Here is a 23,591-nt window from a genome sequence, read left to right as displayed (position 1 = left end):
TACACAACTGGCAGATCAGTGACAATACCTGACTCTATTCAGTGTTGCAAATTCCAAAGCCACAGCCAGGTGTCCATCTTGTCCTCATCCCTTGTCCTGAACGGTTAAGGGACCACCTGGAATCTTGGCTTGGACTCTTGTTGCCAACATGGGCCCTCCGTGCACACAAATGTTGTTAGAGCTTCCTTCAGTCTAGGAGTTGTCGTGTCCAGGGACACTAGCCTGCCTGTGTTTGTGACCTATCCTTATAAAATGATCCCAGATGCAGAGTGATGCTGTGTTGCTTGCCTAGAAGTGTATCCACCTGCAGTTCTCTGCACTCTAAGCAGTGAAGAGGTTGACAGACACGCGTTCTCCGTGGCTGCAAACATGCTTAGTCAGCACCTGCACTGGCAGGATGAGCAGGCAAGTCCAAGAGGTACCTCGCACTCATTACCTCCCGGCTGTTTCTGTAAACCACACAGGATCCCTATCACGGGCAACACAAGACATCCAGACCCTCAACCAAATTTATCGAGGACCCCATTCCGTCCTCTTGTGCAAACACTGGGGTGGTTATGTTTTGAAGATGCTTTTAGCCAAACGCAAATCTATCTTCAGAAGTGTTCTTTGTTCCCGTGGCTCGCGCAGATGCGAATTATACTGAGACTGAGAAACGTGCCGCCGGGGAGCCGCCGTCCCGCCGGGCGTCAACGGGCACCTCCAGCACCAACGCTCCGCAGCCCACGCGTCGCCTCGGCGCGCGCGATTGGCCGCCTCGGCCGTGACGTGGCCTGGGCGGGCCGAGTCGGTTTGCGACAGCGGCGCGGGGTCCCGGCCCGAAGGTCCGAGGGGAGCCCGCAGCGCGTCTCCCGGCCCGTGCGCCCGCTCTCCGCCGCCCGCGCCCCAGCCTCGGCACCGAGTCCCACGCGGGTGTGGACGCGGCACCCGCGGTCCCGAGCGCGGCCGGGACTCTTCAGCGTGCGGGCGGCCGGCCGGGGGCGCCGAGGTCTGGCCTGCGGGCGCGGGTTTCCGGGAAGGGCGGCCAATCTGTGCGGGGCCGAGGCGGGATTCTCCGCCCGGAGCGCGAGGGGAGCCGCGGCAGGTAATGCCACGCGCGCGGGGATCCGAGTGGCCGGCCGGCACCCGCCGCGCTGCGGGAGGCTCCGCGGAGCTCTCGGCTCTGCTCGGCCACTAACTTCACTTCTCCCGCCGCCGGGGGTCGGGGGAGGCGGTGGCGAGGAGGGGCTGGGGCCGGTCACGAGTTCTCCCCTGAAAACTTTCCCCGGGGCCCGAAGGTCTGCGCGCTCGCGGGTTGGGGGGTGGGCTGGGGAGCGGGCCGGGGTCCCGGGGCGAGGGGGACGCCCATCTGCCGGGCGGGGAGCGGTGCCCCGCGGCCCGTGCGGCGCTGAGATTTGGGGAAGTGGCGCTGCCCGGGCGGGGGCGTCCCTCCCGCGGAGAGTCGGCCAAAGGTGTTTCCTTTCACTTCCCCCGGCAGCTGCGGAGGATGCGGCGGCGAGCGGGGCTCGGGCGGGGCGGCCTGGCCCCCCGCGCCTGAGCGCCCGCCGCCGGGATCGCCCGGGCGCGCCCGGGGTCGGCGATGCGCGCCCGCTGAGCCGGCGGCGCGGGGAGCCCGGACCTGACCCTTCGGGAGGGAATGCTGGCTCGGTGCTGAGTGACTTTGGGGACAGCGAGGAAGCCCCAACATGGAGGACTTTTCTACCCGGACCTACGGCACCAGCGGTCTGGACAACCGACCGCTGTTCGGAGAGATGTCGGCCAAGGTGAGCGCGGAAGGGGCTCTTGGCCCGGGTGTGTCTGTGTGTCTGTCCGTCTGTGTGTCCGCCTGGCCTCCCGAGTCCCGGCGGGACCCTTGCGCGGCCCCTGGAGGGACTTGCGGGAAGAAAGCCGACTCTTCCACCCCCCCGCCTCCCTCTCAAGGTGTTTGCCCCGCCACTCGGCTCCCTCTTGGGGACGCCGGTGGCCTGGAGCCTGGCGGCGGGCGCGGAGGGAAGTTCGCCAAGTTCTGGGCTGTTGGGGCCCTTGAGTGGAGCGCGGAAGGCGGGGGGCGTTTGCGCACCCGCCGCGGGGCTGACCTGCGAGAGGCTTGGGCTGTGCGCCCCCGGCTTCCGTACCGGCCCCCGCCCCCGCCCCGGGGCGCCTCTGGTTACTGTTGATCCAGGGCCATTAACGGTTCGTTGGCTGCCGGGGCGAGAAGTGAGAGTTTCTGGTTGGCGCCCTTGCAGGAAGCGGTCAAGGGTCTCGGGACCGACCCAGCCATGGTACGTTATTTCAGGCGTCTGCAGAGCCTGTTTTCTCACCAGCCTCGTCATGGGACGTCCTGGGCCAGGCGGGGAAGGCTCTAGAGCGCCCGTTCCCGGCCTCAGCACTGTTCTTCTGAGTCGTTTGGGCGAGATTAGCTTGTTTTTGTGCTGTTGCTATTGTTGGTTTCACCTGGAAAAGTGGCGCGGGTGGCCTTTGAGCCCCGACAGATTGCTTTCAGTCTCTCAAAAAGTTGGGTGCCTGGGAGCGCACCTTCTCTTGGGTTTCTCAGCCTCGGCAGGGGCAGGACAGGGACCTGTACACCCCGCAGCCTGGGACGGGGCCCTGAATCTGGAAGCTGCCAGCCTGCTAGGAGACGACTACTTTATTATTTTTTAAAAAACGCCATGTGGGTTTTGCTTTCTCTTAAAAAAATTTTTTTCTCTTAAGAAAAAAATGCTTTAAGCCTGAACTCGAGGGAGATGCTCCTTGGTTATCTTGTGGCTTCGCAGCCCGCGGTGCACCTGGCTTGAGAAGGGTGGCTCTAGGCCAGCAGATGTTTCTCTTTCTGCTCACGTTATCGAGCGTTATGTGGTGGGCCCTGGGGGAGCAAGGAGCCCAGCTAGGTGGAGGAAACATGCAGACCCACGTGATGCCATGAGATCTGTGTTATGACGGGGCATAGAGGGGTCAGAGGAGACACTGGTCACTTTTATTTGGGCGGCTTGGGGTAGACCCTAGGGTAGCTTCTCCATTCAGTGTCCGGTAGCCTTGAGCTTTTAGATACGGGTGCCTCTAAACTGGAGTTTGATTAGAAGAGGAATTTGGAGCCTGGAGAATGGAAGCCCCTTGTTGCTTGAAGGGATCAGACCCAGGGCATCTGGCTGCCCAGCTGTTTCGAGAGCTAAGAGGTTCACTGTTTCCCCCATGGGCCTTGGCACACAGATTGGGGTTTTGTGGGATGCAGATTCTGACCTCATTTAGCCCCATAGCCCTCGAGTACTGAGGTAGATGACTTGGTTGGTAATTGACTTGTTGATTGATTGATTAATTTATTTATCCTCACCCGAGGATATTTTTCCCCATTGACTTTTAGGGAGAGTGGAAGAGAGGGAAGGACAGAGAGAAATATCAATGCAAGAGAAACACATTGATTGGTTGCTTCCTGCACGAGCCTGGACCAGGGCCCTGACCCGGGAGGAGCCTGCAACCGAGGTACATGCCCTTGATGGGAATCGAGCCGGGAACCCTTTGGTCCGCAGGCCGTCGCTCTATCCACTGAGCCAAACCGACTTGGGCTGGACTTGTTGATTTATATAGATACTTAGAAATATTGATGTTTTCTTGCTTGGGCCTAAATAGTCAGTGACTAAGTTTCCTATTGCCTGTGATCCATTTGAAATCCGTCCAAAAACTGCTATTCCAAATATGTCTCTGTTTATTGACTACATTTTAGTCCAAGAGTATATAGCCCTGATACTACTCAGGCAGCTTTAGGCGTTTTAACAGTAGATGTAGCTACTCACAGCTCCTTTGAGCGCCCTCCGTGGGGCTGACAGAATGTTTGCATGTGGAGAAATTGTACAGAACAGAGAAAGGATGGTCTGAGGATGGAGAAGACATGGTGGTTATAAGTAGGTGGTAGGCCCGAAGAAGGAGAGGAATCCATCTTCAAAGACAGCAAATGATTTTACTTGAGGACCTGAAGTGGGCGGGGCACAGGAAGGGGGTGTCAATAATGAGAGGACAGGACACATTGCAGTGGTGCAGTCCCCTGCAGGACAGTCACTGACGAGCAGGGGGGATTCCTGGGCCCCTGAGGAACCGTTCAGTGGCACTTGCATCCAGCTGTTTTCAGTTTGCTCTCTTTCAGATGCCAGGAAACTGGACACAACAGCCACTTCACAGTGACACTTAGTATTAGTAAACTACTTTAGAGGAGAAAAATCTAGAAAAGGGAAAACCCACTTCTTGTCATAGTGTGACAGATCTTCTGAGTCCTTCTATTTACTTTATAACAACTGGCCATACATACAGTCTCTCAATTTTATTATTTTAAAATGTGTTTTTAAATTAGTTTCCATGTGATATTATTCTGTATTGGTTTCAGATGTACAGCAAAGTGGTTAGAAAATCATATACCTTACAGCGTGGTCCCCCAGCCTGGCCCTACACCTATTTATCTTGGTATTATTGACTGTATTCCCTATGTTGTAATCTACATCTCTGTGGCTATTCTGCAACCACCTATTTGTCCTGCTTGCTTCCTCAATTTTAAATCTAGAAAGGTCTGGACCTTAACTTTAAGGCAGAGATGACTGAAGCCCACAGAGTAGAGGAGTCCAGAGGGAGACTGTTCTTGCTTAATGCCAGCAACTGCTAGGATTCAGCTTTCTTTCCTTTGATCCTAAGTTCCTTGGTAAGATGTGTGTTGTTATTCTTGTTAGAACTAAGGAAGCTGAACCACAAAGCAGGTCACCTTTTTCAGTCACACAACTAGTTCTCTGGTTAGGTTTTACCAACTCCCTTTTGTGAGTTGGCTGGAATAGTACTTCAAAAGCACGGTAGACATTCACCTACCTATTACCCTTTCACAGGAAATTGGTGCAGTGGTCACCCATGGTCATGGAGTGAGTGCAAGACAAGTGAGATCTACTAGGGAATAATAAACATATAACCCATCGGGCCTTGAGCAGCACCCTCCTGGGCAGTCCCTGAGGGAACTTCTGTCTTCCTCTGTACTGGCTGCACACAATGATTTCACTCACTGAACTCCAATGTTATTCACTCTTTAGCATGATATTTAGGAATAACTTTACAGGTAGAGTCATGGAATGAAAGGCAAAAGTAGCCAGTTCTCTATTATTCCATAAACTAGAGGCCTGGTGCACGAAATTCGTGCCAGAGTAGGCCTTTCTTTCCCTGGCTGCTGGCACGGGCTTCCCTCTGGAACCCGGGACCCCAGCTGGCTTCCCTCCAGCCACCGGCAGGCACTCAGGCCCCGGGCTTCCCTCGCAGCCCCAGCTTCATCAGGAAGGACGTCGGCCTAATTAGCATATTATGCTTTTATTATTATAGATATCTAAGGGATAAGACAAAGAAGGAAAGCTGTTCAGTTTTTCTAAGAAGTATTTCCCTCATTCCTTGATATTTTTGGGATTACATAATGCTAAATGGGCTATCTTATACACCCCGGTCAGAATGTTTGGATGTTTTTTTTTCATCTTTTTTATCTGTCCCAAGTTCTGGGGTAGATTACCTCTCTCTTAGAAGAAAAGCAAACCTGGCACAAATGCCATGGCAATCCAGGATACCTGAGGTTTTTAATGTGCTGTAGCTTCGCATTTTTAAAGAATCACTATTCAGTAGAAATATAATGTGAGCCACATACCTGATTTTAAATGTCCTAGTAGCCCTATTAAAAAGTATAAACAGCCCTAGCCCGTTTGGCTCAGTGGATAGAGCGGCAGCCTGCGGGCTGAAGGGTCCCGGGTTCAATTCCAGTCAAGGGCACCTGCCCAAGTTGCCGGCTCTATCCCCAGTAGGGGGCGTGTGGGACACAGCCAATTAACGATTCTCTTTCATCATTGATGTTTCTTACTGATGTTTCTGTCTCTCCCTTCCTCTCTGAAGTCAATAATAATATATTTTTAAAAAAAGTATAAACAGCCCTGGCCAGTGTTGCTAAATGGTTAAGAGCATCGGCCTATGCACAAAAGGGTCACTGGCTCGATTCCCAGGAAAGGGCATGTTCCTGGGTTGCAGGTTTGATCCCAGGTCTGGTTGGGGCGTGTGCAGGAGGCAGCCAATCCATGTGTCTCTCTTATATTTATGTTCCCCTCCCCCATACACTCTCTAAAAATCAATGGAGGATTAACAACAACAAAAATTTTTTAAAGTATAAACAGATGAAATTAGTTTTAACTCCATACATCCTACATATTTTAATATATAATCAAAATACAATTGTTTATTATATAATCAATATAAATGGAAATATATAGTTTTACAATTTTTCTTCATACTAAGCCTTTGAACTCCAGTGTGTATTTTTCACTTACAGCCTGTCTCAGTTTGGACCACCACATTTCAGGTGCTCGGTAACCACATGTAGTTAGAGTACTATTGTATTGGACAGCCCAGTCTTTTTTTTTTTTTTTTTAATATTTTAATAATTTTTATTTCTTAAAGTATTACAAAGAGTATTACATATGTCTCCTTTTCCCCCCCCCCCTTGACATTCCCCCGGCCCCTACCCCCGACCCCCCCCCCCCCCCCGCCCCGTGTCTTGTGTCCATTGGTTAATCTTATATGCATGCTTATAAGTCCTTCAGTTGGTCTCTTAATCCCCCCCCCAACCCTCCTCAGGCTTCCCACTGTAGTTTAACATTCAGGACAGCCCAGTCTTAAAGCAAGTGGATTATTAGTTAGGGTGGTTCCATAGTCTGTGGGACTTCTCAGAACCTGTAATAAGCTAATTTTCATTGGGACTCTAGTTGGAGAGTAGTGCTTTTTGTACTGTTTTGGTGGCCAAGTCTTTTAGCACTGGCACAGTGCCCTGCCCAATTCTTATCTCCCCCTCGTCCTACCCAGGAGTATTCAAGGGACACTTTCTAGGGTTTGAAAGTGTTACTCAAGGAATCTCCATCCCCTGCTCCTCCTTTCCTTCCCCTAGTGTGAACTATAACCTGGAGGTATTCCCCCCTCTCTTGCCCAGGGCTACCTTTAGAAGTTTGCTTTAGGACAGGGGTGGGCAAACTTTTTGACTCGAGGGCCACAATGGGTTCTTAAACTGGACCGGACCCGGAACAAAAGCATGGATGGAGTGTTTGTGTGAACTAATATAAATTCAAAGTAAACATCATTACATAAAAGGGTACGGTCTTTTTCTTTTTTTTTTTTTTTTTAGTTTTATTCATTTCAAACTGGCCGGATCCGGCCCTCGGGCCGTAGTTTGCCCATGGCTGCTTTAGGACAACACACAGTTGGGGTAATCTTTCTATATAATGCATGGTCATTAAGTTATCCTTGGGGCCTGTAAGGCAGTCTTGATTTGCTAGCTCACTGCCCGATCATCAGAAATCATTCTAGCTAGTCTAGACTGGTGAATCTCGCAGGGGAAGGAGGGGATGGTTCTGTCTGGGGGAGACACCTAGTGCAGTTGATGGGAGGAAGTGTAAACCCGTTTCCAGACCAGTCTATTGATTTTCACTAATCACCAAGTATGTGATTCATCCTTTAAGAAGGGTGGTGACAGTTCTTATCCCTTTATTCCTACTTGGATGTGATATAAGATTAGTGACTTTGGAGGAAGGCACATTACTGGACTCAGGTAATATTGGAGGGGGAACTTCTGTATGGGGCGCAAGGAATTGGGTCCCGAGTCTCAGATTTTTGGTTACAAGGCAAAAGTTCCATGTACCCTTCCCTCTTCCTGTTTTTTTTTTTGTTGTTGTTGTTGTTGTTTTTTAAGGTGTAAAACAAGGGTTTTTTCTGATGTGTAGTCCAATTCAAGCAATTCAAACTTGGGGCATTTGGCTTCTGCAAATACTAGTGTAAGATTAGAGGGCTACTTCTTGCCTTTTGAGGGGTGAAGGGTATGGGGGTTACTGCTTTATTAAGAACAAAGCTGTGGTTCATATTGTTGTGTCTGCCAGCTGCCTGTTCCCTTGCCCAGTGCCCCAAAGGCTGTTCTCCAAGGGTTTCTAGCTTCTTTCCTTTGACAGAACTTCGGGGTGGTCCTCAGCGGAGAGCTAGTCATCCAAGGGACCAGATCAGTTGTCCTCTTGCCTCTCACTTTAGTTGCAGTTTCTTGGGCTGGAGAAAGAGTTCAGGCAGATGGTTGGCCATGCCTTTTTTCTTTCCTGTTCTAATAAGTGTTCTCTCTCCACCCCCAGACCAGAGGACTGGGACTCTCTGGGGGTTTGGCTCAGGCATCTGTATTTTTAGAAAGCTCCTCAGAGGATGCTGGTGCAGAGGGAGGGCTGACATCCTGGATCTCACCCAGGCTCCATGGAAGCCCAGTCCAGGCTGGCACCTTCTCATGGACCCGTTTCCTTTAGCTGCCTCCCTGTCTTGGCAAATGTTCTCCTTTCTGTAGCACCCTGCCCTGTCTTCTCCAAACTTATGGATTCTGCTCAGCCTACTTCTCCACCTCAGAACCTTCCTTACAACCAGCCTGCAGCCACATTTGCCTCCTACAAGCCTGGCAGTCAGAGGAGCTCCAGCACTTGCTCCTTGTGCTTTCAGCGATTTATATATAGGTTGTCTCTGGACCAGAGTATACACTCCTTGTGGGGAGGAGGCTGTGCCCTCATTTCTCCATAGCACTAGGCACAATGCTTTGCCTAGCCCTTGATTTTATGTATACTGGGTTTACAGTGAAGTGATAATCTGGCATCACCAAAAAGTAACCTGCATTCTTGGGAGATCCTGGAACAACAGTAACAGGCAGAAGCTGGTGTTCAGAAAGAAACCTGGAATGCTGATACCAAAACAGGAAGTGGTGCTTCAGGCTCTCCTGCAATTAAGGTCCTTACTCTCCCCTCTCCCTGCTGAGCTTCCGCAAAAAGGCTGGTAGTAGGAATACATACAGCATTGCATAAAAACACTTAAACTGAGGCCTGATCTTTCATAAGTGGATGGTCTGCTGGGTTTTCTTTTCTGTAGATAGGTTTTTCAGGTCTGTGGTAATAGGCTGGGTCTACCAAATTGAAGTCTTTTTTTTTTTACCTTAGGGTCAATCCATAGGCCATGTATAGCTGACCGTGTTTTTGAACTGCCATAGGGACATGTGTTTCTGTGGAAATTATGGAATACATTTGAAATTGGGGCTGCCCTAGAAATTGGGTCCAGGGCATGGCACTCACTCAGCTCCCACACATCTCTGAGGAGCCTCATCTCATTGGGAAGATGGGCATTAGGTGTGGTAGAAATAACACTAACACCATATTGACAACTATTTACCAATTCTCTGTTAATGCCAGTTACTCTGTTCTAGACACTTTATGTGTCGTATCTCCTAATCCTTACAGCAACCCTGCATATTTGACCATTGTGCAAATATGGGAATTTAGGCCTAAAAGTTAAGTGACTTTTGCAAGGCAGGCATATGGTAGGAGAATAACTTTAAGTCATGTGTCATCTCCTAACCTCAGAGTCCTTTACTATATACCTCTCATTCTGAACGTTGGCACATAAAAATAGGGCACTTCCTATGGTTGCCAACTCTACGGATCATTTGCCCCTTAAACATGTGGAATAGGTTTGCTTGCTATTGTTACTGTAATCTGATTTTCATAAATGGTGCTTCAGTGAAAAGAATGTATTTCAAGGGCATGTATCTGTGAGAAAGAATCCGGCAGAATGGGTATACAGAAACATTCACAGTGGAAAGATACTTCAAAATGTGAATCTGTGCTATAAGAGAAACATGTGAAATGTTTGTGTACTTACTGTGTCGAGAGAGAAGTGAGGGGAAAGTTGGTGTTCAGGGCTACACAAAGCTGTGGAGGATGTGAATGCACTGAGAGAGTTCAGAGTGTGAGACTGTCAGGTGTGGGCGTGCCTGCATTCCCATAAATCCTTTCTCACGCATCTGCTGGCACCGCTCAGTCTAGTGTTTCTTTGGCAAGTCTCAGAAGGGTAGAACCTTCGATCAGAGAAAAGGTGTCCCCTCACGCTCCCCCCAGTGGGTGCTGTCCTAGGGTTGTCCCTGGTGCCAGCGTGAGGGGAGGCCCCTGCTGAGTCAGAGCCTGGTACCTCTAGGGGCCCAGGTTAAACCACTGGCTCAGCTGGGCCCAAACCTCCTCCCACATCCTCTCGGTAGGTGTGTTCCAGAGGGCTGCTCCTTAAGCGTGCCACCCAGCCATTTCCAGAGCTTTCCTGACAATTGATTTGGAAGAAGAAAAGGAAAATCATTTCTGAGAATTGGCCTTTTATTTATGGTATGAGAACGCTTATGTTCGGGAAATGAAGAACTTTGGACGCCAAATTGCAAAATTGTTGGATATGGCTCAAGGGTCACTCCTTCTAGGCTAACAAAGGTGGGAAGGAAGGTCATGCCCTTTGGACATGTCAAACATGCTGAATAGATTGCTTTTCTTCTCTCTCCCTCACAAGGCAGTCACTATCTTCAGTGACCCGAAGGACGTGTGGGCTAGGGATAATAAGGGGGAGGGATAATAAGTACTGGATTTAAAGGGATGAACCCTTTAATAAAAGGATGAGCAAAGTGCCAGGGAGCACGAGGAAGGGAGTAATTCTCCTGGAGACATCAGATCGGAGGGTTTTTGAATCTTAGACCTAGAAGCAGACCTAAGACCTAACAAGAGGAGGTGACCGGAAGTCCCAAGCAGGAGGTCCAGCTTGTGTCAAAGGGATAGGAGCTGGAAAATACAGGAAGTGGCTAGGGATTGTTATGGTTCCATTGTGACTGGACTCTTGAACTTGGGAGGCAGGGTCAGAGGAAGGGCGGGGCTGGGAGGAGAGCCTTGAATGCTGTGCTAAGGAGTATGATTTTCTTCTGGAGGCTTTAGGTTGTTGAGTGTGCATGTACCTATTTTTTTATTCAATTATTCATTGTGTGCATACTTCATTTCAGGAAATATGCTGTGTGCTGGATAGTATATCTTTTCTCATGGAGTATAGATGTACTGCAGGGAAGATAGGCATTTAACAAATCTTTGTTCTTCTCTCTCTTCCTTATTAAGCTTCAGTCATCCTGGCCTTTTTTTTTTAAGTAGTATTAAACAAAAATATGTATGTATGTATGTATGTATGTATTTATTTATTTTAGAAAGGGAGGGGTAGGGAGAGAGGAAGAGAGAGCTAGAAACACTGATGAGAGAGAAGCATCATTGATTGGCTGCCTCCTGCATGCCCCCTTCTGGAGATTGAGCATGCAATCTGGGCATGTGCCTGAGATCAGGAATTGAACCCACTGACCTCTTGGTGCAAGGGTCAGTGCTCAACCACTGAGCCATACCAGCTGGGTCTGGCCTTCTTTTTTTCCTTTTAATTCCCAAACTCACTTCTGCCTCAGGGCCTTTGCACTGGCTTGTTTGCAATATCCTTCCCTCAGGTCATTGCATGTTTCATTTATTTTTCTTATGAAGGCCTCTGCTCAAATGTCACATCATCCGAGGAGATTCTTTTGACTAAAACTAAGCCCGCAATTTCCACCCTGGTTACTCTTCTTTTACCCTGTTTTATTTTCTTCCTAACTTCCTAACACTTAGCATGTGAAAAAAAGTGGAGAATGAATGCTTAACATCAAAGCTGAAACAGGATGGATAGAAGGCTCTTCTAATGTTGAGGGAGTTGAGGTTTTTGAGGCCAAAACTCCATGAAGGAAGAAATTCAATGTAGAGATGAGGACAGAGATAATTAATTGAGCCAGAGAATGGGTGCAGGATTGGCAGAGAAACTGATCACCTTCTGGTCCTCTTCAAGCCAGAAGTCGAATGAAAATAGGGGAGGAGTTTTCCTCTTTTTTTGTGTGTAAGAATTTCTGCTGCTGTGTAGTCTTCAAGAGTGGTACCAGGAACTTGTTTGAGGTAGAGCTTCTAACTACTTTCTTGAAAGAGACAAAGAGTCAACCCAAATAAAAGACCATGGAAAAACAGTGAAAGCGCAGCCGAAAACATGAATTTATGGTAAACTCAGTTAGTTTGTTCTTTTAGCTAATATTTGAGCATCTAGTCTATGCTGGGCACTGTGATTGGCTGAGGGAAATGACCAGTGCCACTTCCCACCAATACGGTGACACCTTTGTACAATCAGAAGAACATTATCTCCACTCTGGGTAGTGGCAGCTCTGCTTTCTCAGTCACATGGCAGATATGGCTCTTTGCCTCCAGGACCTTATAGTGCAGAGGAGGCGGCTGACGAGTAAACTGGGAGTTAAGTTAGGACCGTTTGAAGTTTCACAGGCTTCACCCCAGCAACTGGGGTGTTGAGGGTGACTCGGGGCTGGGTTTTCAAAGCATCAAAAGCAGATGAGCATATCCACCAGGAAGTCTTCTGTGCATTGCTGAAACTGCTGACTCCACAGTCAGAGATTGGTGTAGTCAGTGGATGTGGGTGAAGCCCAGATGGAGGCAGTAGAGCAGAGGGGTGGAGGAAGAGGGATGTGGCAGAGCTGGTGCTGAAATAATTGAGGTAACTGAGAAGAAGGGAAGAAGTTGGCATGAGACTGCTTGGGCACATACATTTCAGAAACTGAGGATGTTTTATTCCATTCCATCTGCTCTAACAGAATACTGTAGACTAGTATTTCTCTCATGGTTCTGGATGCTGGAAGTCTGAGATCAGGTGCCTGCAGGGCTAGGTGAAGGCCCTCTTCTGGGTTGGAGACTTCTGAGTGTATTCTCACATGGCAGTCGGGAGCTCTCTGGAGCCTTTTATTTTTTAAATAAGGGCACTAACCCCATTTATGAGGCCTCCACGCTCATGACCTAAGCATCTCCCTCCTAAAACTGTCACATTGAGCCTTAAGATTTTAATATGAATTTGGGAAGGGCAGGGGGACACAAACATTCAGACCATAGCAGAGGATATTACTGAAATCACCCTGTCAGCCTGGCCTGGGGAGCAGGGAATGCCTTGCCCCCCACTTCTGGCCCCGCGAATGTGGGATGAGATATGGGTAGTAGGGACTCTGTTGGGGAGACTGTTCAGAGAGATAGGCAGCAAGGGGAATCCAGCATGGGAGAACGTTAAGAGTCCCAGAGACAGGGTGCTCACATGGGACAGACTTTCAGGGTGGGGGTGGGGTGTGAAGACTGACCCTGTAGGACTGAGAACATCTGGAGCGGGAATGCGGGTCTGTAGGGCTACCTGTGATATTGTCTGAAGAGAAGGACTTTTATGGAGTCCCATAGAAAGAAGTACAGTAAAACCTTGATATAAAGGACTAATTCGGTCAAGGGGGTTTCCATTAAAGCTGAAAGTCCCTTATATAATAAAGTAGGTTTTTCGAATGCCTATGTTAAAAATTTGACAAATTAGTTGTAGACATATTTGTGTAATTAAAATTAAGTATTTATGGAAGTTTTAATTTCACAGAAAAGTTTTCTCTATGTATTATTGTAATTTTAAATTTATACTGAATAGCTCTAGTAAATGTGTGCATTTACCAGTCACTGCAAGTAAACAAATGTACATGACTGGGGCGTGGCTTAGCATCATGTGGGAACATCATCCGTACCTGTTAAAACTGCTTCAGAAAGTCACACCACGTGACAACAGAACCGATGCAGTGTGATCATGTGCTAATCATTCACTGAACATTGTTTACAAGTGGTGACTCTTGGATTGAAATATGGATATATATAGTAGTAGATATGTAATATTTATGTCAGCAAAAAATAGTGTTTTTTTAACATATGGCCTATTTGCTAAAATATGTTAAAAATAACAGTGAATTAATAACAACAACAAAAAATACCCTGTTAATTTAATCATTAGGCACACTTTGGTTAAAAGCCTTTTAAAATGAACAGGGTGTCAATTTTCACATATGACATATGGGCTGGAAATTTTGTCCGTTAAACCTGAAGTCCTGTAACACCAAAAATGGAGTTCTCATTGTTAACCCCTTCCCCACCTTCTCTCTGGAGTGTGGAGGGGAATGTCTTCGTGGCGTTGTCCATGCGGGGTTTTCTCTTCTGCAAGGGGTTTCTCTGTTTTGCTCCGCTTCTCCCCAGGCGTGAAGGACGAGCTCCTCTGCAGGAATGCCGTCATGCCTCTCACACCCGTGCTGGTCCTGCTGTTGCAGAACACGCGTAACTGGGCTTGTGCTCAGGCTGGTTACTATGGATAATTCCCATAGAGTCAGTGGAGCCTAGCCTGAAGCCTCCGTTAGATGTGGGGCCTTCGTGGCTGGCAAAGACAGGTCCTTTGGGCAACAGGACCAGGCCCTAGCCTCTGTGCTGCTGGGTGTCCCTCATGGAGCAGCAAGGCCACTCACTGTTCTGAGGAAGGTGAGTGATGAGAGTAGCCTGTGTTGTGAGAGGCACTGTAAGGAAAATGCTGTCAGTGTGATCCTGGAGCCCTGAGACGGGAACAGCTCACGTCCTGCGGGGAGGGGCCAGAGGATGGTGTTCAGGAGGTGATGTTTGAGTTGAGCTCTGAAGGATAAGCAGTCACATTGGGAGTGTGGCATGTCAGCCATCCCAGCTCCCACCCCACACCTTACTCCTTTGGGAACATTATGCCTTTGGCTTTTCTATGGGTCAATATAAGAAACTACTGTGTATGGAGTAGCTGCATGTTCTGTCCCTGTATTTGCAGACCCAGGCAACAAACTCTGCTTCAGGGGAAGTTTGCCTCTTGTGACCCAGCATGCTTGCTTTTGTTAGTGAGAATTTATAAACCCCCTTGAATATCCCACTTGGCTGCCAGGAATCTTCCTACTAACATTTGAACTTAAAGCAGAAGAGTTTTCTTTAGTGAATTTTTCCCCCGTAAACTCTTCTTTTCATTCCCAAAACCCCTTTAGAAATTATTTCTTGCTCTTTTTATTGTTGCTTAAATGGGTTATGAGTTTGACTATAGTAGCACAAGTCCTTAAGTCCATTTGGAAGCAGGCAAAACATAAATTGCTGTGGAAATAGAAGGTCAAACATGATATGACTCTTCTTAGCATTTCAAACTGTCTACTAGGATGTTTCCAGGTTGCTGAGGACAATTGCCAGGTTTGGTTATTTGGGATGTTACTGCCCATTTCCTTCCAAAGCCATCATTAAAAGGCTGAGCATTTGAAATCAGTTTGGGGTTCACTGTCTTGTAGCAAGATGCTGGCTAATGACTGACCAAGCAAGATTGGGTGGGAGCTCCTCTACTTTTTGATTACTGGGGAGTTGGCCTTCTCCTCTGGCCCAAGTGGTGATTGATGATCCAGAGCCATAAATTAAAGCAGGAAGGGACCAGAGATCATTTGATTTGATAGACTCAAATGGGTTAAGGGATCCTTTTAAAGTTACATAACTAGCCAGTGGCAGAACGCCATTGAAAACCTTGGTCTTTTGACTCTAGTTTCAGGGACCACTTGTATTGGTGTAAGGATTCTTAGACCTTTGAACTGCTGCTTAGGCTTGCATTTTGTATAAAGCATTGGATAGGAGACCTTACCATTACCTGTGTCATTGAATCTAGTTACCCATTGGTAAAAGGAAATAAGGTGTTCCTTACTTGCTTGACAGGTAGAAGCCATTTGCATGTATGTCCATTTTTTTCTCCTTCCCCATTTCAAAGGAAGATGAAGATGTGGCTCCTACTACTCCTGCTCTTCCCTCCCTGACGGCCAAGAAACCTTACTTCCTTTCTCCTAAGTGCCCTCTGGCACTCTGGATAGTGTAAACTTCCTGAAGGTAGAGACAGTTTTATTCATTGTTGTGTGTTTGCATCTGGAATATAGTAGATGGATTTTTCTTTTATTGAAAAATAATTGAGATAATGTTTAAATGAACAAGTAACTTGTGAGGTTATATATCAGAATCCTTCTCAAGACTATACATGTATATTTTTATGTTCATGTGCTCATATCTGCATGTATATGAGTTAAGACTCTCTCAACCTGTTGCCGAGTATTTGTCTTTGGGAAGGACATCCTGATTCCCTATCCCATCCTCTCTGCAGGTAAGGATCAAGGCTGGTTTTGATCCTGTCAAGCTTCCTTGGGGAGTGAAAATAAGCAACAAGTTTAAGGCTCTGGGAAGGGAGAATGGTCTTGGTAGATGGAAAAGGGTAATAAAACTGGGGAGGAGATAGCGCTAGTTTCTGTGAGAAATTAGAATAATAGGGACTAGCTATACTTGTGGAAATAATCTGAGTTTCAGTTCATTCCATTAACAGCAAAGATTAAATTCAGTAGTCTCTTTCCCCAAGTGCTCTATTTCTGATTTGGAGCCTATCAGTTCTAAAACTCCTGAAATACTAAGTAATTGGCTGTTTAATTGTTCTCTATTCTTTTATCTTTGGAGACTGGGAGCTGGGGGAGCTAATAAAGCCCTGAAAAACAATCTCTGGGCCCAGGGAAAGGTCTCTCACCTTTGACTTGGACTTAATCAGTATTCAAAATGGTTTCATTTAGAACCTAAACTTTAGAGCAGTGCACAAAAGTCACCTGAGGAGTTGGTAAAAAGCAGATTCTGATTTAGTGGGTCTGGAGTGAGGCCCAGTATTCTGCATTTCTCACGGGCTCTCAGCTGGGGCCAGTGTTGCTGGCCCACAGAACACACTTTGGGTAGCAAGCATTTAGAAGAAAGAGCCTAAGAGTGCGAGGTCTTCCAAAGTTAACTGTTTCTTTGGCCTGGACTCATAGTTACTTTGATAGCAGAAGGTCTGAATCCAAGGTCTTGGCTTGGAGAAAAAATACCCTGTGAGAAACTCCTGCCCTTTGCCAAATAGTTCATCCCATCTTGGGAGTCCAGAGAGACTGTGATATAACAATCGAATAAAAGGTATTCATGGAGATGCCTCAGCGTTCCATTTGGTGAACAGTCTAGAAGGCAAGCAGGGTAGTAGTCATTAGTTTCGCTATATTTTCATGAGTGATTAAAACCAGTTAAGCTTACGTGGATAAGTCCGACAATCTTATGAGGAAATCTTCATTCCTGGAAAATAAACACTGTAATACCTGGCCAATAGGCTTTTTGAGGTGTCAACTGCCACTTGGTATCTTTGTCTAGACCAGCAGTAGCATTCTAGGTTGCTCTTCCAATGAGGAGGATAAGTGGAATCTGCTCTGTTGGCATTGAATTCTGTCTCCATCACTCATTGATATTGAGAACTTGGGCAAGTTTTCAATTTCCCTGACCCTGTTTTACTTTCATATCATTTCATCCCAGGACTTTTAGAAAAGATACGCAAAAACTTCTGGCATAGTTACTATTCCTCACCATTACCCCCCCCCCCCCCGCCCACACACAGTGATCCTGGTTGGCAACTTGCTGTTTGGAGATTAGTGATTCTTGGCTACCTCTCATCTGAACATCTTCACTGGCTTCTATTGGTAAGAGGAATATGTTGGAAGGTATGCAGACTTCCTTAAGCTTTTGCAAATTCCTGGAGCTTATAGATGGGAGCAGATACTCTTGATTTCTCAGCGTAGACCATCAGAGTTTAGATGAACCCTTTTCACAAGGTAGAGTGATCCATATACACATTTATGTTAAACACACACATATTTAAAATTTGTGTTGTGTGGGAATAATAGTGACCAGTTATTAGCCCCTGGGTCTCTTCTCTAAAAATGGTTGGAATTCCAGGCTACTATGTGCTGTGTAGGCTCCTCTAGCTGAGGCGGTGATAAGATATGGTCTGAGCCTTCCTAGGTTAGAAAGGGTGTGGCAGGTATTCAGTTTCCTTTGTACCATGTAACATTGAATTGCACTGGCCTTGGTCTGGACAGAGGCTTGTCCTTGGTTAGATTAGGCACACCCCATATGATACTTGGCTTTCTTTCACTCTTGCCTCCCAGCTCTGCCTGCCTCTTAACTTTGGATTCTTGTTTTTCACTATGAAATGAGGGTTCAGTTGCTCTTCTGTGCTGGTTCCTATACCCTTCCCATTTCTGAGCTTTTGTTTATTCCATATCTTGCTGTTCTCTGCTAAAACTTTACCAAAACAATCTGTGAGATTACTGATTCATTACTCAGCTTTCTCAGAATTAAGACTGCTTGGTATTTATTGGTCTTACAGTAGTGTTTGCTCATCAGGTCTTAAGTCCTTATGACCTTATTCTGTGAACTCTACAAACAACTTCTATAACTTAAAACATATATATGATCTGCATAATTAATATTAGTAACATATGTATGTGAAGTATTTAACTTTTTTTAGTCCCCATAACTGAAGCTAAATCTAATCAGAGGACCTGATTTAGGAACCCTGTTTCAAAGTTGCTTCTAACTTGCTGTGTGAGGTTAGGTACTATTTAACCACATTCACTGGGCCTACATGTACCTTAACCTGTAAAATTAAGATTGGATTAGATCAGCTTTTGAAACCATTGTGGTTTGTTGGGGTGAGGATGGGAAAGACAAAGCAGTCATGGGGTTTATATATTGAAGACTTTTCCCCATTTAATAAGTTGGAAAAAACTCATGATGGCAATTTTGATATCTATAATAACATTCCTTTGGAATGTCAAAGTAATTTTTTTCAGACCCCTCAAAGCAGAGGCACCACTCTGTGGAGACCACAAATCCCTCATTGTTAACTGTTGACTGTTAACCATCCTATATTCACCTATGTAAAACAAGTATGTCTACCATTTTACTTTTTTTATTTTATTTTTTTTATTTTTTACAGAGAGGAAGGGAGAGGGTTAGAGAGTTAGAAACATCTATAAGAGAGAAACATCGATCAGCTGCCTCCAGCACACCTCCCACTGGGGATGTGCCCGCAACCAAGGTACATGCCCTTGACCAGACTCGAACCCGGGACCTTTCAGTCCGCAGGCCGACGCTCTATCCACTGAGCCAAACTGGTCAGGGCTACCATTTTACTTTTTATCCAATCCCAGAGGTTTCCCTGCTTTGCTTTCTCCGGCCTTCCTAATCTGTCACAAATAGATTTCATGTAACCCATAACCCACTTATGGCTCCTCTTTTGATTGTAATGTATAAACTAAGGTGCAAAACTGGCATTCTCTGGAGCATTTTCTTAATCTGTTGAGATTTTGCTTCCTGGCAATTATCAATTTGGCTCAAATAAACTCACAAAAATTCTCTACAGGTTTGAGTATTTCTTATATTGACATCCCTGTCTTCCCAGAGTACCTTTTTTCCACTTTGGTGATGGAGTACACTTTGCCTTTCTGGCAATTGTGTATGTGTAAAGAGAGGGGCAGGGTCCTTGTTTCTTCATTCTAATCATGCAGTGCCTGGTGGTGTACTTTTCTGAAAGTGCCATAGATCTACCATATGGCTCAAAAACTCTTTTCTCTTTCAGGATCGAATCATCAATTTAGTTGTTGGCATCTTAACATCCTTATTGATTCTAGTAAGTATCTTTATTTTGTGTCTCACCCCGGCTCTTAGCCAAAGTTTTAAAAACTTTAGTATTGTGGTTCAATTAACTCTTCAAAAAAATACTTAAAAGGGGCCAGCATATCAGCATGTGAAGCATTCCAGTCATAATTACATTAAGACTTTTCAATTTTATTACCACTTAAAATTGCAATTAGTAACTTGAGTAGCTAAATTGGTTTCCACCTGCATACATAGTTGAATATGTGAAATAGTACAAGTCAAATAACTTATTTTTTCTGAGTATGCCTAGTAAATAAGTAATGTGTCAGTGTCTACCACAATTCCCTTCTGTACATACCCTACAGGCATCACTTTTTTTGTTAATATCTTAAATTTACTTTGTTCCTTAAAGCACATTCATCATATTTTGGATTAAAAATATTTGGTCATATTACACAGCAATTTTTCGTCCTGAATAATAAAGGTTGGTGCTATCACAATAAATAAAAAAACAAATCTATTTCCCATAGTCTGAGAGTGACATTTCTGTGGCGCATATTCATTAAATGTAAGAAAATTTTAGGCAATTTGTTAACAAGGCTTATTAATAAAAAAGAATAGATAGATTGCTGTATCTATGGTAGAAATTGATCTCCATAGGGCATTAGAAATCCCTTTCAATATTTTTCATAATGTTAAGCAAAAACAGTTTTGGTCATATTTGTCATATTTTTTGTTGTTGGGAGTATTCAAAATAACAAAAAGGTTAGAACTTTTCCCAATGTAATTATTAATCCTAGGAATGAGGCTAAGATGCTTTTTAATCTTTGTTAAGAGATTATTTCGAGGTTAGCTAGTTACACTGCTCTTTGTTTTGTCTCCTTTCATAAAGGAGGAAAAAGTTAGAAAGAGGAAGTACTAAATGAAGTAACAGTAAAGCAAGTATTTTATTAAACATTAAAATTAACATTCCATAAGGCAAATCTGGTGATATCATTTTACAATGTGAAGTATATGTTATATTACATTGTCTAACCAAATTACTCCTAAGGCCTAATTTCTCTTCATACAGGTAACGCTGATCAGTGCTTTTGTTTTCCCTCAACCACCTCCAAAACCATTGAATATATTTTTTGCTGTCTGCATCTCTTTGAGTAGTATTACTGCCTGCATACTTGTGAGTACTGTTTAGAATTGAAATTGAATATCCTGGAGGGCTGAAGGCTGCTGTGCCTGGACAAATGCCCAGCTCTGGGTCTATCTGAAAGGGTATCTCTAATTAACAACCCCACCCCCCAAGGATGTCAGAATTCTCAATATTAATTGCAGGGTTTTCTTTTTTAATTTGAATTCCTTTTCTCTTAAATCCCAAAGTTGTAACCTTAAAGAGAAACTTCCCCTGGTGCTAAAAAATGGAAAAAAAGAAATACTTAAAAAGACTTAGGTGGCCAAAAATTTGTTGAACTTTACTTATCTTCCTTCAAGAACTGCATACTGGGCTCAACAGGCTTTGGGAAAGGCCATTACTGCTCTTACAGGAAGAGATACAGCACTAGCACTCTGGATTTATTTCTAATAATTAAAAAGTCTGTTTTAATTTCTGTGCTTACCTCCCCAAATGAAAGTAATTCTCCAGGGGAACCTAGAGCTGCAGTTGTATCCTTGTCACTAGTTTCAATTTTACTACAAAGCTTTTCTTTGAGGTGAGAAAGATGGTGATAGGCCTCAGTTGGGTATTTGCCAAGTGTTCAGTCATTCATTAGTTGGTTATTATTTTATTTCCTTTGATGAGAGGCAGAATCAACACAGTAAACCCATTAAGAGTATTTGTTTTGACTCACATAGGGCTTGACTCATAATAGCAATATGCTTATTTAACTTAAGATTAAACAGGATCTCCAAACTTCTAATGCACCGATTCTGCTGTCCTATGATCTGAGGGGAGGACTGGCCACCTCACTTTAGGAGCCTTTGGAACAAAGCTACCAGAGATGCTCTCCTCCCATCCCCAGCTTAAAGCCAGAAGTGACTAACAGTGATTTAGTTTAAACCAAATACATGCATATGTAAGCCCAATTTTGTACTGGCAGTCTGAATTGTATATGAATTAGAAAGTTGTTGCCCCTTCCAGTATCTAAAGGAATTGTATTTTTTACTCAAATATGAAGGGGTGGGGAAAGATAGGTTTGTTTGTATGGGAAAATATACAAAAGAGTAAACTCTGGCATACTCTTAACTGCAAACCTACTTTTGCCCACCCTATATTTAAAACATCCAAATGGTACACATTTTTGAATGCTTGCCAAATGATTGGGGGATGCTGTTGATTTAAACATAGAACAGTGTTAACTGAGCAAGCAGGAACAGTATGATTTTGGATGTGGAAACTTAGTGGTACTACTTGAATGATAAAGAATGAGAATTAAATTCTGGCTGCATTAAGTCTCAGGAATGTAGATTAATACAAAATCTGTCTCATCCAGAGGAAAAATAATTAGTTGTATTTTAAATACTTGAACCAATGGCTATTACTTAAATTTTTATTTAATTCTTCTTCTTTTAGATCTACTGGTATCGACAAGGAGACTTAGAACCGAAATTTAGAAATCTAATTTACTATATCTTATTTTCTATCACCATGTTATGTATATGTGCGAACCTGTACTTCCATGATGTGGGAAAGTGAGGCTGCCAAGGAGAAAATACTTACCAGGTCTCTTCAAAGCTATACATTAGGACTGTGAATAAAAGCTGGATAAGGTATGCTGAAGAATCTCCTGCACAAGTCTGATACATGATTTTCATGTTAACTGTAAATCTAATTTCCCTCTTGCAGGGGAGACTTTATATAGATCACTTTGCTTTTTTAAGGAGCTGATGTTGCACTTAAACATTCCAACCCTTAAAGCTCAAACAGCACAAGTAATTTTCACTTTTGAAATTGAAATTTTTTATAATGTAATGGCATGGCGAAAGGCTATGTAACAAACAATCTTGCATTTTAAGACAAATATTCTTTTATTTCTGTTAAACTGAATATACAATTATTGTTCCCTAGGCAACCAACTCTTGCTTAAAACTACAATTTGTTTCACATTAACAAAACAGAGACGGTGAAAAGACAATTTGATTGTGAAGATCTAATTACAATAAATAAAATAATTTATACAAGGTTGTTTTTTTTTTTTTGTTTACTTTTCCATAGAGTCATATTTGTTAAAGCTTTAAGAGGCTAGTTTTGGTTTAACCTTCTCTAGTACAGGAATGACTCTTGATTTGTTTCATTTCATTACAGAAGCAAATTTTGTTTTTTAAAATTGCCTGAGAGGGAGAAATTTTATCACACCCTCACCAGCTAATGCACTAAGTGAACAGCAAACTCTGATACCCTCCTTAATTATTTTCTGGATACTTTATATTGTAAAACACGTAAGAAATGGTCATAGTATAAGACAGGGAACTTTACTTCCTTCCCATTTCATTTTACTTCAAAGTGCTAATTTTGTAAACTGATGACAGTGGGTTCTGAAGAAGTGAAAACTGAGTTTTGACACTACCCTCATCCATAGTCCCTTTAAAGTAATAATAATAAAAAAAAAAACCTGTAGTGAATATTTTTTATCTCTTAATGCTTTCTTCTCTATCCAGCTTGAATCAGCTCCCAATGCCAGCAATCAGTAAAACCAAAGGAAACTGCAGCACAATCACCTCCTAGGTCTGTGTCCTTGTATGCTGGTCAGTCTCAAGCTAATGATAATCTTTTTGAAGAAGGTCACTGGTAACTCCAGACCATGTTGATGAAATATAAACAGGCTTACTTGGGACTGGACAGAGACTCATATCTGATCATCAGAGATGAATATTGCCATTTCTAAAACACAGTAGTTAAACTTTGGTGATTTAAAACTTTTCTCAGTGGCTGAAGTGAATGAAATTCCCTGCTAACAGATGGCACTTATCACAGGGATCTATGTATTTAAGACCTCCCATACTCTACTTCCATAAGACTAGACCGCAGATGATATATTTAAAGGAGGTAAAAAGTCATAGCAGCAACACTGTTCTTGGCTTAAGCACTGTATTTAAAAGCCAGAGGAATGGTAAGTTAAGCCTCTTGGGGGTTTCTCCTATTTCTTTGGGGATGTTGTTGTAATTAACAGTGTGGCTTCTTTGCCTGAACTACCTGTTTCTAAGAATTACCTAATGACAGTTTACCAAATCTTCAACATCCTTTGAGTCTTCTGAAACAGGACTGCCCAAAGATGACCCAATGATATTTGATTCTTCTCGATGATGTTGGAATATGGGATCTGTAATGAGTTAAATTTCAATTCAGTCTTGAATGTATATAACATATATTTCCTAATCCAT

The 23,591-nt window shown here is 44.5% G+C and overlaps 2 protein-coding genes across 5 annotated transcripts in view; one reads left to right on the top strand and one right to left on the bottom strand.

Moving 5' to 3' along the window:
* The first annotated feature begins 818 nt into the window (after positions 1-818).
* Positions 819-22,395, top strand: TMEM243 (transmembrane protein 243). 2 transcript variants are annotated; one of them, XR_011472656.1, is made up of 6 exons: positions 819-1,084; positions 1,478-1,763; positions 19,201-19,251; positions 20,293-20,397; positions 21,784-21,980; positions 22,279-22,395. XR_011472656.1 is itself a non-coding variant. In XM_070424167.1 (5 exons), the coding sequence occupies exons 2-5, from the start codon at positions 1,686-1,688 to the stop codon at positions 21,904-21,906; spliced, it is 357 nt and encodes a 118-aa protein (XP_070280268.1). In that variant the 5' UTR covers positions 819-1,084; positions 1,478-1,685; the 3' UTR covers positions 21,907-22,395. The 2 variants fall into 2 exon arrangements, 1 of the variants encoding a protein (XP_070280268.1); XM_070424167.1 differs by having other exon boundaries at positions 21,784-22,395.
* Positions 22,215-23,591, bottom strand: part of DMTF1 (cyclin D binding myb like transcription factor 1) — a 47,222-nt gene continuing 45,845 nt past the window's right edge. For all 3 annotated transcript variants that reach the window (XM_070424163.1, XM_070424164.1, XM_070424165.1), the window contains one exon: positions 22,215-23,530. In XM_070424163.1, the coding sequence (XP_070280264.1) occupies positions 23,421-23,530 (110 nt within the window). In that variant the 3' untranslated portion in view covers positions 22,215-23,420. The remainder of the gene's footprint in view (positions 23,531-23,591) is intronic.

Source organism: Myotis yumanensis, unplaced genomic scaffold, assembly GCF_028538775.1.
Source record: "Myotis yumanensis isolate MYYU_CA2020_CCGP unplaced genomic scaffold, mMyoYum1.0.hap1 SCAF_9, whole genome shotgun sequence".
Classification (NCBI taxonomy): Eukaryota; Metazoa; Chordata; class Mammalia; order Chiroptera; family Vespertilionidae; genus Myotis; species Myotis yumanensis.
Note: the sequence above shows the minus strand (reverse complement) of the source record. Positions and strands in the feature narration are given on the sequence as shown.